Here is a 16644-nt window from a genome sequence, read left to right on the forward strand (position 1 = left end):
ATTATTAGATTTAACATTATATCAAAGGATGATATACCACCTTATAAACACTGATATTTTTTTCTAGTGAAACTAAAGAAAATACAGTTAAAAGGTTTTTAATCCGGTGTTCCATGGCTGGTACATTCTGTAATCTGGTACCAACTGAGGTTTTCATGTTGCTGTTTTCTAGCGGGTTACATTTCACACTTAGTGAGTTCCTTTCTGTGATAATTTTTTGAATAAATTTGATTATAGTCGTAACATGATATCAGAGCCTTTTTAACAATAACTCTCATTTGTAGTTCTTTTTTCTATAGAACAGTTTATTACAACTCTTTTAAATACTATTATACTGAATTTCATTTTTTCTTTGGAATTCCTATTAAAACTATATTGACGTTCAATAATCTGGAAGAATTGTTAATTCAGCATGGTCGTGATCCCAAATGTCCCGGAATAAAGACATTTCATTATTCAATTAACAATAAAGATAAAATAATCCATAAAAGATACTCTTTTTTAATTATTCAAATTATTTATTTCTAAGTACTGATACCAAACCTTAACAATTAATTCATAATATGTAGGCTACAATTAAAATATGCATTAGTTCAGCAGTAAAACTTGTAAAACCCTAATAATTTGTGTACATGCAAATTGATGATAAATGGTGTTATACTATAATTTGAATAAATTTATTTTAAAACACCAAAAAAACATCATGAGCTATTTCCTACATTATTTTTACACATAGCTGTCATTTATTTCTGATTAAAGCTTTCGGTCAAACTAAACTATGATATCCACCTGCTACCTCCCCCCAGCCTTTTAACCTGCAATTAGCACATGGCATTAATAAGATGGTGAGGACTGTTGAGCTGCGAGGCTGTGTGTTAGTACGGCACCTGGTAAAACAACTGCTCCCAGTGACGTGAAGGCGTGTGCACTCACAATAGCCCTTGTCTGGGTCACTCCGGAGTGGAACTCGCCCAGGTAGGCATACATCACAGCAGCCGGACAACAAATGCTAGACAAGCAGAGAACACACTGAATAGTCGTGATTCATGAATAAAACTCACTTCAAAACTGCTGCTATTGCATACTTGCAACGCATTCAAAAGCCCATACAAATGGTCATTGAAAATAAATTGAACATGCTTAAACAAGCTCTTCCACATAATACCATTCACTCCTTTAATTACATATTTACATGATTTTTATTTTTATTTATTTAAGATTTTAACCAATTAAAAATGCTTTTAAATACCACACAATGCTCTATGGTAACCCTTACCAATAGATACAAAGTACATGGCTTTCCTCGTAAAATGTATTAAGCCATAGCAAAGAAAAATTATTAAAAATGTGTATTTTATTTTGTAGTAGAACTGAGTATACAACCTGTTTTCACGTTAAAAACAACTGTGTAATGTTTTAGTTATGTCACTGTATGTATGGCAAAGATGTGTTTACTTACAATGCAATGTATATTTTATTTTCTCATGCCAAAGGCACGTGATACATTTCAGACATGGCCTAAGCCAGGCTGTACTGGGATGCACAGGAGATGTACTGCTGTGACTTTCAGGTAGAACTATACCAGCTGGATGGATAGCAGGTGCGTCTCGTGTGCTCTCGTCTACACTTACCACCTTTAAAGTTGCCATTAACAAGCCATGCCAGTGGAAATGTTTGAATTTTACAGTACTAAAGTTAACTGTGAGTAGTCATGAAAATACACACTGTATGATGATAGATTCAAAGAGAGCAGTTTAGTGATTTAAAAACATTTTTTATAAACATTGCTTCTGAACCTACATTTGTTTCAACTGAATTTTAATATAGGGCTGCACCAATCGATCCTTTATCCCACGATTCCTGTGATTCGGACTAGAATTGGGAATGTCAATCGGATCAAAGTTGCTCAACTTTGTGCCCTCCTTTGAAATGACTTCTCGAGCCCGAACTAACAGCTTAGCGACTACACGGTCACAATGCGAAGCACAGTCAAGTACTCACAAGACACCGTTCAAGAACCTCAACACAAGCAGCATCCAAATGGAGAAAGAAAAGCTGGACGCGATGGTGCAGAGATAGTTGAGCAGCAACGCCAGGATGATGATGTACTTGCGTCCCCTCGTGTCCGCCAGGAGCCCCCACGCATGCGACGACACCATCATGCCTGCGCACAGCGTCACAGCGTCACAGCGTCACGGCATCGTTTACAGGAGTGATCAAGTTGTTACTACAAGATTACAGGAATTTATTTTATTTTTTTATCTGTCACATGCCCACCAACAGTTGGAAGAACTTTTACGGTGGGCACGACACCTATACACGCAGGACACATAATACATGTACAGTTACATCCAAACGACAATTTAGTGTCTCTGCAAGTACCTGGGGACTGGCTTCCGGTAGGCACTCTAGGAAAATCTTCTTTTAAAACTGAGATATGGAAAGAAACATACTTGTGATACTTGGTGCGAAGTTTCGACACTTTCACTTGTGAAAGATTCAGTTCATCTCGTTTTCTTGCACGGAAGGTTCAAAGCGCGTTAAAAAAAAAAAGGCTTCCATTTTCTTGGATATTGGTTTTACTACTGTTTTGAGGTTAGTAGAGTTCGTAATTCCTGCTTCCATTGGTGCTTTCACATTCATTTGGAAGTGTGTTAGACTCTTGATTGCTGTTGGATTTATGTTTGTGTGTGCGTTGAATTGTAGTAAAGCCTTGATTGCCTATGTTGTGTTTATTCTGAGAAATGACGACATCATGGGAACACCACTGAGTTGTATGTAGGTCGGCAGGTGAGCCACTGTTTTCAGATGTGGCCAAACATTCCCGTGGGCAAGGAGGAGGGTCCCCCTCAGTGCGGAGCTGCTTAATTCCAGGGAGGGCCCGGGCCCCCCCTAGCCAACCCCCTCCCCCCTCCGGATCTACACCCTTGCTTGTGGAGATCCTGAGCTAGTTCTAAGATTATTTCATTTAACAAGTTCAAGAAGCTTACAAAATTACAAAATTCCAGGAATAAGGGTTATTCAATTGGTGACGCGTCTGTGTTGGTTGATATTAAGTACTTACGGTTACCAGGAAAGTACAAAACTAAGAGCAGTCATGACACCATACATTGCGAGGAACACGCACAGACATGTCCATCGTTAACGGAATTGCAGCCGCTACTCTGTGTGTGTGTACATAGGATGAGCCTGCAGTGCACTGACAAACTTTGGCTGCAGGTTCATAATGGCAAATAAGTTGACAATATCTCTACGACTTATGGTCTGTAGTGCTTCCCAAGGCTGGTATATGTCTTTGAAGATGTAGCTGAACGACATTTTTGTTGTAAATAATAGAGAAAGTATTCAAGATGGAATACTGAGCATCTGGATTATGTTTAACTGAATAAAGTTCTACAACCACCACAAATTTTGTCACTGATATAATTTAATTTCATTTCATTTATATAATTGGAGGAAGCATAGTGCCACAAAATTATTTGGAAGATAAAGGTATATCCCCAAATTATTACAATGAAATAATTTTTCTACAGCCAAAAAATTCACAGTGGTTCTAGAACTGCATTCAATTAAACATAATCTAGTGCTTGGTTTGCTATCTTAAATACTTTCTCTATAATTTACAATAAAAATGTTATTTAGCTCCAAATTGAAAGACTTGGGAAGCACTTTAGACCACAAGTCGTAAATATGTTTTCAACATTTTTTGTCATGCAGCTAAAGTTTGTTGGTCGACTCATCATCGTATAGATATTATATACATTGCAACAGCACAATATGGGACCAAGCTTTACATCAGTTTCATGATTAGCAAAAATTTTAATTACAGTGAGGATAAAATTTGTATTTATTTATAATCACAACAAACCCCAAGCCAATTTAGGCATTATTTAGGTAGTAAGGAAAGTATTTTATTTCTGTAAAAAATTTTAGATATCATTTTGGAAAAAAAAAGGATTAAAAAATTATCTTGAAACAAACAATAACATGTGTTAACATAAAAGTATAATTTTTTGAAAAGAAAATGTAATAATATTGACACACATGTATATCTCAACCTAGAAAACCACATGCAGAGTAAAGTTAATGTGCACTTTACTATATTAAAATATAATTGAATGAAATTTTTGATAACCATTATTATCATTATAGATTATTTTATTTTCCTCTTACCTACAAAAATCACCGCATTAATTATTCCCTTGTTCACGCTGGTCAGCTCAAGGTCACAGTGAGCAGCAGGCAGAACATAGCCAATGTTCATGAGTTCAATGGTGACAGCCATAAGACACAGTCCACTTATGAACAATAGCCGGCGTTGGAATTTGCCATAACCTACAGTGCAAAGCAAGCAATACATAGGATGAATTACAAACACCAAATCTTATAAAAAAAAAAACCTTCAATAAGTAATCAATGAACCTACAGCCATTTTAAAAATAAGGGATTTGGTTTGTAGAATGATAGAAAAATATTTATAATAGGTAGTTATTAAGGAATTTTGTAAAAAAAAATTAATACATATTTCAATGTAAAATTAATGGTCATTCTAGTGTCTAAATTCTCTTGAAGTACACATATGCAAGTGTCTCCTTATAATTTATGTTTTAATTAATGTAAATTGTACACTAAACAAAAAAGCAATATGCATGTATTAAAAATATGTTAAATTGTAAGTTTATGAATATATTTAATCCATTTGATCTCCCCAAAAGTATCCAAAGTTTTAAATAAAGAAACACACAAACTTAAAATGAAATCAGTAAGAGTGAATTGATGAAGCATAAAAAAGTTACCAGCAGAAAATGTTAAATTTAGAGAATCTAGTAAAAAGCTGTAAAGGGAGAACATATTGTTTAGTAACATTAATGTCAAGCGAGAGTTAAAAAATAAAATGTAAGCACACTTCTTGAAAACATTTAAGATACACATCTTGTTAACAATTTTTAAAAACTTTGAACAGAACACTAAAACTTGAATGCCTCCATTAACTTACTCATTACCAAGTACGTGTTTTAAATGTAATTATTAATTTCAAACATCTAGTCAAAAAACAAAACCAAGAGTTCCTTTTCTTTAATTACCTACTTAAATATGAAATCCAAGTTCAATACAAATCATTGAAAGAGAGAATAAAGAAAATTAAATCAGCCATATGATGGTTTAGAAAGATCCTATTTAGGTAAACTGGGACACAGAGCAACTTACCAGCAAGTATAACAGCATCTTCAAAGTCAACTGGCTTGCCATTTATTCTTCCTGTGTTATCTACATAATACCACATTGTCAAATCACACACGTCACTCAAGCAAGTGGAAAAAATTAAGAAACACAACCACTTGGCTGAGTTCAACTAAAATTAACACTGAATAAACATATTTTAAACAAACATAACACATTAAATATTAACACTAGTTATGGGTACTAAAACCATTTGTAAAATTTTCAGAGATTAATAGCTGTTCAATCTAATGTTTTGATACCACTTTCTAGTGACAGATAAAAACTATGAGAAAATTTAGATTGCCTCACCATTAAGTATGTCGGTTATAGCAATTTATATGATTGCACGTGTTATCTACTTGTCTTGATAAGATAATGCCTCAGCCTAAAAGCTATATCCCTAGCAGAGACATGTAAACACACATTTATTACACATTGCAGCTGAAACATAAAACTTAGTACCTATTTCTTTTAACTATTATTTCCAAAAATTATTAAATTTCTAAACACATCAAAGAAGTTAATGATCTGTTGGGATAAATACAGTAGTATTCACCGCCTTAACTTCGCCACCAATAAAGACGATAAACAATAACAGTGGAGAATATTTTTTTTTTCTTTGAAGGCATTAAAAGGAAAATAATTTGTAAAAATAACATTTTAAAAAAAAAGCATTACCCAATTGGGTTTCAGTGCTCCACTTGCAATGTTTTTCATTAAAAATCATTTCAGGAAATCCACTTTCAAAGACACAATTTGATTGGAGTTCACTAGTACATATATAATTAATAACCTTGAACACAATTAGTGATGGAATAAAAATTTAATTTCTTTAACTATATAAAAGAAAATGTGAAATAAAAATTTATCTATTACAGACTCCTTAAGGTTCGAATCATCAACATAACTTAACATATTCACACTTAAATCAATTATATGGACTTAAATTTTAATTATTTACACTGTTAAGCTAACGTGGGTCTCAATCATATGTTGATGTAAACTCACCTCGTATAAAATATTTAGTCATTCCTGTGAAAGTGCCCGGGAACCGATGTGTATTTTCCAGTTTCCAGGCCTCTCACAGGGACGTGTGCTGCTGGCGGAAACGACGCAGGTAACCTTGCGACTGCTTATCTGGCAGCAGCGGCGGGAAGGGGGGTCGTGGCTCACGCAAGAGAGGCGGCTCAGGAAAAGACAAGACGGGACGCAGTAAACATGTCACCATTCTGTCAACATGGATCTTACTGTGCTGCTTTCAACCATCCATCTTGATGAAGGAAGAGCCCAGGGCATTTACAAATTTTGTTTTAACGTCCCAATATTCCATGTAAAAAATTTCAAGGTATAAAAAAAACTTCACAATTAAAATAAAATTATAAGGTATTGTTTTTTGATCGACACTCCGATTTTTCCAGTTTTGAGATTTATTCTTGCACTAGCTGTGTGCCCGATGAGAAAGTATTTGATCCTCATTTTCAATGAATTACCAACACTGATACAACTATCTTTTATTTATAAATGAAGCCTAAGCACCAATTCCCATATTTCTTACTTCAAACATGACACTTCCAAACAAACTTTAAACCCCTGTTTAACCCCCTTAGGGGATGAATTTTCCAAAATCCTTACAGTGCTCACTTATGTTGTACAAGGAACTCCTATGCAAAATTTCATGCATCTATACCCACCGGTTTAAGCTGTGCGTTGTCTGTCAGTCAGTGTTAAGAATTTTATACTAAAAAAATTATTTCATCCAGCCAATACTGCAAAATCAACAGATTATGGATTCTTGTACGGCAACTGACACTAAGGTAAGAACGAAGCCACAAAAATTAAGTTGTGGTAAGATGGTGAATGTGCATTCCAGTTTACTATTCAACAAATACTAAGTATTGTCCATCCTAGTCAGGAAATTGTTAAAAACCTGCTTAGATCAATATACAAATTTCTCATGATAGTCTTTGACAACTCAACATTCAAACACTAACACTATAGCTATTCTAAACAATGTAATGAATCAAGTTCACCTCTAGGAAGGTACATACTGTTTTATGTTAACTATGTACACCCACTCACACCAAAAAAGCATTAATGTTCATTTGATTTGTTTAATTATTTAGAAAATAATATTGATATAATTTTGGAACAGTTATTGACAGACTAACGTGCTTAACACAGTGGTGGTTTCAGAATTATCTTATTTATCTATTTACGTAAATCAAATATGGGGTTTATGAACCTCAACAGAATAGAGTATTTTTTTTAATCATTCAGAAGATTTGTATGCATTGACTTAGTACATGCTGAGAGGAAGAGCCACATTAAAAACATTATCGTTCAGACAACCAACCTTTTCTGTGGTTTATTCACAACTGTTGGTAAGTTGTCCAACGTGATTTTGACCTGTGAACATGTTAATAGGTTATATTAAAACTCGGCATCTTTCTTAATATTGTGTAATTTCCTCTTTCTATTACACACATTTCTCACACACTAGCCATATTTATTTTCTTACTTACTCTATTACAGTCGTACCAACATAACTTATTCAAACCAACACCAAAGTTACCTAATGATTTTATTGTTTCCAACAGCCCCCCTCAATAAACGTTATTAGGTAGACTTTGCGAAACAACTAAGTAAACAATACAAGTGAACAGCTAAAAAAAAACTTAACCAATAATTTGCATTATTCTAGCCCTATACTTCTTATACATTTCAAGAGTGTGATCTTATTCACTGCTTTAGTGAACATGTCAGCTATTTGATCCTGAGTACAAACATATTTTACACTGATAAGACCCTCACTGATTTTTTCTCGGACAAAATGATGGCGAATGTCAATGTGTTTCAACCGTTTGTGATTCTCTGGGTTTTTTGACACTCTTATTGCACCTTGATTGTCTTCGTATAGGATCACAGGTTCATTTTTTAACACTCCCAGATCCTGCAGTACCCCTCTGATCCAACACGCTTCAGCCGCTGCACCACTCAGAGCCATGTATTCTGCCTCGGTAGATGACAGGGCAACAGTTGACTGTTTCTTGGAGGTCCAGGTGATGGTATTACCTTGGAGTTGGAATACAAAACCTGATGTAGATTTTCTTTCTTCCACATCTCCTCCCCAGTCTGCATCAGCGTATCCACTCAGCTGAGCTGCGGGTTCTTGTCGTCGGTAGACGAGTGTCAAGTCCAAGGTCCCTTTTATATATCTCAAAACGCGTTTTAGGGCAACCCATAGTGCTTCACTTGCCCGGTTTTGATATCTACTCAGAATGCCAAGAGTAGCACTAAGATCTGGTCTTGTGCCTAGGGCGACATACAACAGGCTTCCAATAATCTGTCGACATTTTGTTTCCAGCTCTTTGTCTTCTTCAGTGTCCTGGAAGTTTATTTTACACAGTGGGTCCATTGGTGTGGACACGGGTCTACAGTCCGCCATTCCATATTTCACTAACAATGATTTCAAAAAATGAGTTTGATTCAATTTTAGAGTTCCAGACTTTAAATCTTGAGAGATACAAATTCCTAAGTAGTTTGACACCGGTCCTAGGTCTTTCATCTTGAAATTTTTCTTCAGACTTTCTTTCAATGCCTGAATTTGGTTCTCATCATTGCCTACTATTAGCAGGTCATCCACATACAGCAGGACATATAGCTTCGTTTTGTCTGTGTTCTTGACATACAAGCAGTAATCATGTTTTGATCTTTTCAATCCTTCCCTTTCTATAGCTTAATTGAACTTTTCGTTCCAGCACTTTGGTGATTTTTTAAGTCCATAGAGAGATTTTTTTAGTTTGTAAACTGTCTTTTCATCCCCCTCCATTCCATCTGGTTTTGCTATGAAAACTTTGTCATCTATATCACCATAAAGAAAAGCACTTTGAACATCCATTTGATATATTGGCATGCCCAGGTCATTTGCAGTCGCCAACAGAATTCTAAGCGTCGCCATCTTAGCCACTGGTGCATACACTTCACTTGCATCAAAAATGCTGAGCTGCTCAAAACCTCTTGCAACTAGTCTCGCTTTGTACTGCACTGGTTCTCCTTTTTCATTTCGTTTAATCTTAAATACCCATTTGCTGCCTATGATGCAGGCATCTTTTGGAGGTATAACTTCTGACCAGGTGTCATTTTCCTTTATAGAGTTCAATTCAATATTGATAGCTTCTTTCCACTTTTGCCTTTCATTGCTCATCATTGCTTCTCCGTATGTTTGCGGCTCATCTGCACAAAGAAAACTTGTCTCATATTGGCTCAGATACCTTGGTTCCTTTAGTTTTGTTCTATCCCTCAAATTACATGTTCCCACCTTTTCACATATCTTTCCACAGTTATCTGTTTCAAAGCCTCTGAATTCCTCTTCATCTGCAGATTCATTATTTAAGGAACTATGTTCAATCGTACTGCTTCCCTCTACATTTTCCAGTTGTATGCCTTCCGCTTCATCCCTGTAGTGCTCTTCAGTTTGGATAGGTTTGGTAACTTCGATTCCCATTGTTGTTGTTACACCATCTGGCTTGAACACTACATTTCTTGATATTTCAATTTTTCCTCGGTTCGGTACATATACCCTGTAGGCCTTAGCATTTTCCTGATACCCTACGAATAGTCCTTTTGTGCTCTTAGGGTCCCATTTCTTTCTTTTCTCTTTAGGCACCTGCATGTAAGTCTCTGTTCCAAAGACTTCAAAATGTTTGATTTCAGGAACTGACTTGAACCATAGTTCATATGGGCTTTTTCCTTTAACAGAACTCGTGCCTGTCCGGTTGATGGTGTATACTGCAGTATTAACTGCTTCCGCCCATAAGGTTTTGTTCAGGTTTTTGGCTGCCAGCATAGTCCTGGCTGCCTCCACAACTGTTCTTATTTCTCTTTCAACTTTCCCATTTTGCTCTGGGCAGTAAGGTGCAGACTTCTGGTGCCGTATTCCCATTTCATCAGTGATATTCCGCATTTCTTGACTGCACAGTTCAGTGTCGTTTCCCGTTCTCAGAATTTTTACTGGATTTCCGGTGTCGTTCTTAGCTATACTTAGAAAGTTCTTAATCTTTTCTTTAGCTTCAGATTCGAACTTCAAGAAGTAAACAAATTTATACCTTGAAAAATCATCTTTTATCAATAGGAAATATCTTGAACCTCCAATTGATGCTGTTTCCATCGGGCCACAAATGTCTGCATGAACGATCTCACAAGTGTCCGTCGTTTTGTGTTCACTTGATGAAAAAGGCAGTCTCTGTTGTTTCCCCTTCATGCAAGCTTCACAAAAGAAGTCCTCAGTACCTTGCACTTCTATGTTGTGGCTCTTCAGAATATTTTTGACCTGCTCTGTATTTTGGTGCACCAACTTTTCATGCCATATTTTAATGGAAGGCTTCTTCACAACACTCACCACAGCTGGGATTGGTTCACACCTAAACATCATCTTGTACAGCTTCCCCTCCAGAGTTCCAACAGCATACACTTTTCCAGATTTAGTAAGTTCACATTTAGACTCTCTCCATTCAATTTGATAACCTCTTCTCAACACTGCACCAACAGAGAATAAATTGAATTTGATATCAGGAACATATAACACATCTTTTATCTCCGATATTTGCCAAGAATTACCATCATACACCTCTACTCTCACAGTCCCTACCTCGTTTGCTACAAGAGTTGACCCATCACCAATTACAATATGTTTTTCACTATCCAGCTTGCACATGTCATAAAAAAAATGTCTTTGAGCACACATATGTTCAGATGCTCCACTGTCCACATACCAGCTTTTGTCATCCAGGCTTTCACTTACCATTGCAGCACTGATAAAAGCATTCAGATTGCCCCCCTTTAGTGTACGATGAGCAGGTTCAGAGCTATTTTCAGCTTTTAACCTCCATCTACAATCTTTACTGATATGTCCCATCTTTTCGCAGTAATAGCACATACGTCTCCCACCTGGATTATTAGTTTTCGATTTATTAGAATAGCAGTTTTTCTGAATGTGTCCTGCCTTCCCACACTTAAAACACTTTAATGGATTCGGCCTACCTTGATTTTTAGACAACAGGGCGTTATCCTGACTGCCCTTTCCAGAGATACGCTCCTCTTCAATCAACAGACGTGCACTTAACTCTGACAGTTTTTGGTCCTTTGTTGACACAGACTCCCAAGCCGACACAAAGTGTTTATATTCTTCCGGTAGTGATACTAAAATCTTCGTCATTAGCATTTGATCGGACAGCTTCTCCCCATGCTGCTTCAGCCGGACCACCAACTCTTGCAGTTTTGACAGGAAAGCCGCGACTCCTTCCCCTTCGTATTTTAAAGAAAAGAACTTGTGCTGAAGTTGATGCAAGCTTACTTCCGACTGCTGTTCAAAAATTGATAACAATTTATTCCACATCTCTTGTGCTGACTCGCAAGCCAAAATGTGCATCATTGGTCCTTCTTCTAATCTTGTGACAATTATTTCTTGAGCTTTGCTGTCTCGTGTCACCCATTCCTTTAATTTCTTCTTTTCCGTCTCGGTTTGTGAATCGTCATCCACCACAGTAGGTTTAAACTCCTCTCCAGACACCACACTATATAAACCTTTTGATTTTAACACGACCGTAATTTGAAATTTCCAAACACTCCAGTTTGATCCATTTGCCAATCTAATGTAGTTATAGTTGGATTCCATAATGGATGCCCGCACTGCGTATTTTCTTCTTCTTTTATCAACACATCACTATCGCAATAAAACTGTGATACTTATTCAATAACACCAGTGTACTTTCATACGGCCTGGGCCCATAACCTGTTAATAGGTTATATTAAAACTCGGCATCTTTCTTAATATTGTGTAATTTCCTCTTTCTATTACACACATTTCTCACACACTAGCCATATTTATTTTCTTACTTACTCTATTACAGTCGTACCAACATAACTTATTCAAACCAACACCAAAGTTACCTAATGATTTTATTGTTTCCAACAGAACACCACCAGAAACTTACGGGATCATAAAGCAAACAGACTGTACAGCCTCTTATCAGGAGCAAACTTGTGATGATTTACTACCTGTAATTTACCTCGCGTCCCTCCATGATCTACAGAGCCATACAAACACTGCACCATCTCGGTGTGTTGTAGCAAATTGCGTGTTTTTTCACTCCCTACATCACAAACAAATGATGCAAGAAAAAAAATTCTAGCTCATTGTCTGAAAAAGTCTACTGTCTGAAAACCAGGAAACATTGCAAAATATGCATGTCACAACAGAATACTTAACACATTTAGTCCATTCCAGGAGTGTAGGTAGGGGGGGAGGGGAGGAAATGAGGGGGAGGGGAGAGGAGAGGAAAGGAGGAGAAGGGGAAGAAGGTAGTGGGGAGGAGGTGATGGAGAGAGAGGAGGTTGTGAAGAGGGGGAAGTGGTGAAGAGGGGGAAGTGGTGAAGAGGGGGAGGTTATGGTGAGAGGGATGAAGAGGGGGGTGAGGGGGATGCCCCCCAAATCCTAAAAATAATATATCATTCCCATCAACAAATGGAAAGAATATGAAAGAAAACAGAGCAGTGCATTTCTTCCCCCCTCCCTCCCCCCTCCAGAAACAAAATTAAGCCTACGCTTCTAGCCAAAACAGCCTTAAATTTGCCAACATTATGTAGTCAATAGCAATACATATTTTGGCTCTTCATTTTTAAAATTGATGGTGAAATTTCCAACTAATTTAAAGAAATTAATTAAACAAATTACACTCTATGCAAGATAAAAATAAACTCTTTTACAGGTGTTGCATGGAACATTCAAACAATGAGAGCTGAATATATATATATATATATATATATATATATATATATATATATATATATATATATATATATATATATATATATATATTTTTTGAGGGCTGATCGCGCATTGCCGGTGATTTCGAGATGTTAACTATGGGCGCCACCACGTGGAAGGGCACGTGGACCCGGCGGAGTCTCTCACTCAGGGCGTGACGTAGCCCAAGTGGGGACGAGTTACCAGCCCTTTCTATCCTAGCTACCCAGACCTGGCCCGCTCTAGGCGTCGGGCACGCCACACTCCTAGACTCACTCACCACGTGATTAAATAAGTACTCACTTTATATTTATTCTCCAGATTTAATCTCACTAACACGTCTCTCTACACGCCCGTTACACGTTACACATTACACGGTTAAAAAGCCTGAGGCACGAATCGGTTTAGGTGAGGGCATGGTCCACACACGTGGCCATGCTGCAAAGTACACTTATTACACGGTGATGAAAAAACTCGACTGAGACAATTAATTAATTAAACAGCCCGCTGGCCGAGAGCTGCCCCGAGGATGACGAGCGAAAGAGATTCAGAAATACTTAACGAGACAGAATTACTTGGTCAGTGCAGAACAAAGGTTGAAGTCCCCGGGGTGCTGGCGCGTCTGCTCTCGGTCAGTGATGAAGATGGACTGGGCTGAGCTCATCGCTCGCAGGTGGCAACATGGCGCCCTTCGCGCCAACACAATTACCGTTACTGTATTCTACGACTCCGTGCCCCGGCGAAAGTTGAGTAAATTACAGATAAACATTAAAAATATATAAAAATTACTGACAATGGAAAGTTTGTTACTATTTACTTATTTAATGATAATTCATATAAAAGCATTCCTATCCTCGTCCAAGTCCGTGCCTGTTCGGGTCCGCCCGGGCAACGTCTATAGTTATTTAAGGTAACTTATTTAAATTAAAGAAACACAAGTAAACTACACAGCACTGGGGCGAAGATGGATGAAAACAACAAAAAGGCTTACAATTAATATTAACATAGCAATTTTAGGGATGCGGCGCACTGCAGCTAAGCGCCCTCTTGCCGGGCTAGACACACACGCACGCACGAGCGGGAGGTTTGAACTGAAACGGTGGTTGGGCGGTGTCATATCGGGCTCAAAGGGGCCGCAGGCCCGGACGACGTCAATTGCCCCCTCCGAAAGTAGGCCGATATGACAGCGCCGTTTGACAGATGGTTGGGGGGCGTTGCCTGTGGTGTTTACGTCGCGCACTCCCACGTGGCAATGTTGATGTTTATGTTTGTGCGGGCAGGTGGCAATGTTGACATGACGGACGGACAAGCAATGTTTACACGATGGAAGGGCGAGCAATGTTTACATGATGGCGGCGAGCAATGTTTACAAAATGACAGTTGAGCAATATTTACACTATGGAGGACGATACACACGGACAGAATGGGCGCTGGCTGACTAACCTTGTGGGTGGTGACCCACCAGTTGTCCCGAGCCCCAAATCTGCGTCAGCTGCGGCTGCGGCGGCTGCTGCGTGTGATAGCGTGGCGGTGGCCAGGGCGCCGGCCGGCAGGGGCGGCGGCGGCCAAGGTCAGGCGGCTCGTGGCAGGCGGGCAGCAAGCGCGGGCGGCGCTCGGCACGGCCCGGCTCAGCCTCGCCGACAGGCGGGCGCTTCGCGGCCCGTCGTGACAGACGGGTGACAGGTGTCGAAGTCCGGGTGGTGGTCACGTTCGGTGGTGGGACGGTCGGGCGTCCCGGCGTCGTGGCGTCGACCTGCATCGCGACAGGCGGATGTAGGGAGCTCAGGCGACTCTTCACGGTGCGGCGTCCCAATGTTGCCAACTTGCGACATTTGGGTGGCGTCTCGTGCGGCAGGGCACTTGACCGGTGTTCCGGTACTGCGGCGATCGGCGTCGGAATCGGGCGTCGTGGCGCCTCGGTCGATTCTGGCGTCGTGTCAGGTGGGCATGTAGGCGGCGTCAGCGTCGGCGTCGCGCGCGTCCGTCTCTTTCGGTCCGGTTCATCCGTCTGTGCCTCGAAGCCAGGCGGGCACAGAGGAGCAAATCCAGGCGGCGGGGCGGCGCTCAGGCGTCTCGGCGTCATGGCCCTGGACATCGTGTCGCAAAGCGTCCTGTTTGCGACTGCGCACTCTGGTAGCGGTGACGACGGCCGGATGACGTCGAAGCCAGGTGGTGGCGACAAGGTGACACGAAGCGTCGGCGTCGAGTCTGGTGGCGTCCGTGGCGAGTCGTGTGGCGGAGACGATGCGGGTTTCGCCGGAAATGACCTTGGTGGCGTCGGGACAGCGGTTCGGTGCGGTGGCGAGGTCATTCCGGCGTCGGGAGGTGTCTCCGACACGAGGCGGGTGCTGGACGGCGTATCAGACTGCGGCGGGACGGTCGTTGTCGGGCGTCGCTCGGTTGGCTTCGGCGAGTCAGGCGTCATCATAGTCGGGATGAGTGGCGTCAGGTCGGCGAAACGAGTTCTTGCTGGCGATGATGCGTTTGGACCAGCGTCGGGAGACGTCAGGTCGACGAGAGGTGCCGAGGTTGGCGGCTCCAGGACAGGAGGTGGCGGAAGCGGAATTGTCGGCGTCGGGACGGCGAGCGTCGGCGTCGGGATAAGTGGCGTCGGGTCGACGAAACGCAGTGTGGCAGGCGGCGGCGGGATCGGACTTGTGTCGGGAGACGTCAAGTCGATGAGCGTCGGCACGGCGGGCGTCGGGACGGCGGCCGTCGGCGTCGGGACGACGGGCGTGGGCGTCAGGACGACGGGCGTCTTTGTCAGAGCGGTAGGCGTCGGTAACGTAACACGTGGCGGTGCGGGTGACGTCAGGACGTACCTTCGTGGTGCTGGGGTCGGCGTCGTGCGTGAGGAGTCGGCTTGGTGCGGCGGTGACGTTCCGGCAACGGGCGGCGTCCTTGGCACGGGCTGCGTCGGCGAGTCGAGCAGCGTCTTTTCCGGCGTGGCTGGCGTCGGCGTGAGCGGAGTCGTTTTCGGCGTGGTTGGCGTGGGCGTGAGCGGCGTCTTTTTCGGCGTGAGTGGTGTCGGCGTGATCGGAGTCGGTGTCGGCGTGAGCGGCGTCGGCGTTTCGGGAAGCGTCGAGGCGTGTCGTGGAGGATTTTCCAGCGTCTCTGCCTCGTACTGCGCCTGGGTGGCTAGGTAGGCAGTGCACCGTGCGCACGTGAAGGTAAAAAACTTGCGCAGTACGGTCCATTCACGTTCGACGATACAGCCACGATGCCACAGGCCGGCACATTCCTGGCAGCGGTATCCCTCGCTACTACCTCCGGGACACGACCTAGCTCCACATTTCGTCACGCCGTGTATGCGGTACTCCGTACAGTAGCCACACTCGTATCCGGCGGCGGTCCTGCCATGCAAGTCCCAACTCGGGCGGGGAAAGTAACACCCGATACACTCGTCCGGATACGGATACATGTCTACGCACGTGGTACTCTGCACACGAACAGTCCTCACGAACACATCAGCACTGTGTTACTTACTGCGCTCGGAGTCCGTTGTTTGTGCGCGGATTCCTGGAAGCGTGCGCTTGGCTGATCACGTGGCCGGCGCGCCAGAGTCCCGCTATGCGCTCCGCGCGAACAATAGTTCCGGCGCGAACTTTAGTTCCGCG

At 41.4% G+C, this 16644-nt stretch overlaps 1 protein-coding gene across 4 annotated transcripts in view; it reads right to left on the reverse strand.

Moving 5' to 3' along the window:
• Positions 1-12847, reverse strand: part of LOC134533124 (synaptic vesicle glycoprotein 2B-like) — a 34958-nt gene extending 22111 nt beyond the window's left edge. Inside the window, exons 1-6 of one of the 4 annotated variants that reach the window (XM_063370398.1) lie at positions 12291-12847; positions 6232-7629; positions 5209-5268; positions 4174-4335; positions 2002-2164; positions 888-1009 (exon numbers count right to left, since the gene is read on the reverse strand). In XM_063370398.1, coding sequence (XP_063226468.1) covers positions 888-1009; positions 2002-2164; positions 4174-4335; positions 5209-5268; positions 6232-6253 — 529 coding nt within the window. In that variant the 5' untranslated portion in view covers positions 6254-7629; positions 12291-12847. Of the gene's footprint in view, positions 1-887; positions 1010-2001; positions 2165-4173; positions 4336-5208; positions 5269-6231; positions 11898-12279 lie in introns of those variants that run through there. The other 3 variants (XM_063370397.1, XM_063370400.1, XM_063370399.1) reach the window with 3 other exon arrangements.
• Between the last annotated feature and the right edge of the window lie 3797 nt (positions 12848-16644).

The sequence above is a fragment of the Bacillus rossius genome, chromosome 6 (genome assembly GCF_032445375.1).
Source record: "Bacillus rossius redtenbacheri isolate Brsri chromosome 6, Brsri_v3, whole genome shotgun sequence".
Lineage (NCBI taxonomy): Eukaryota > Metazoa > Arthropoda > Insecta > Phasmatodea > Bacillidae > Bacillus > Bacillus rossius.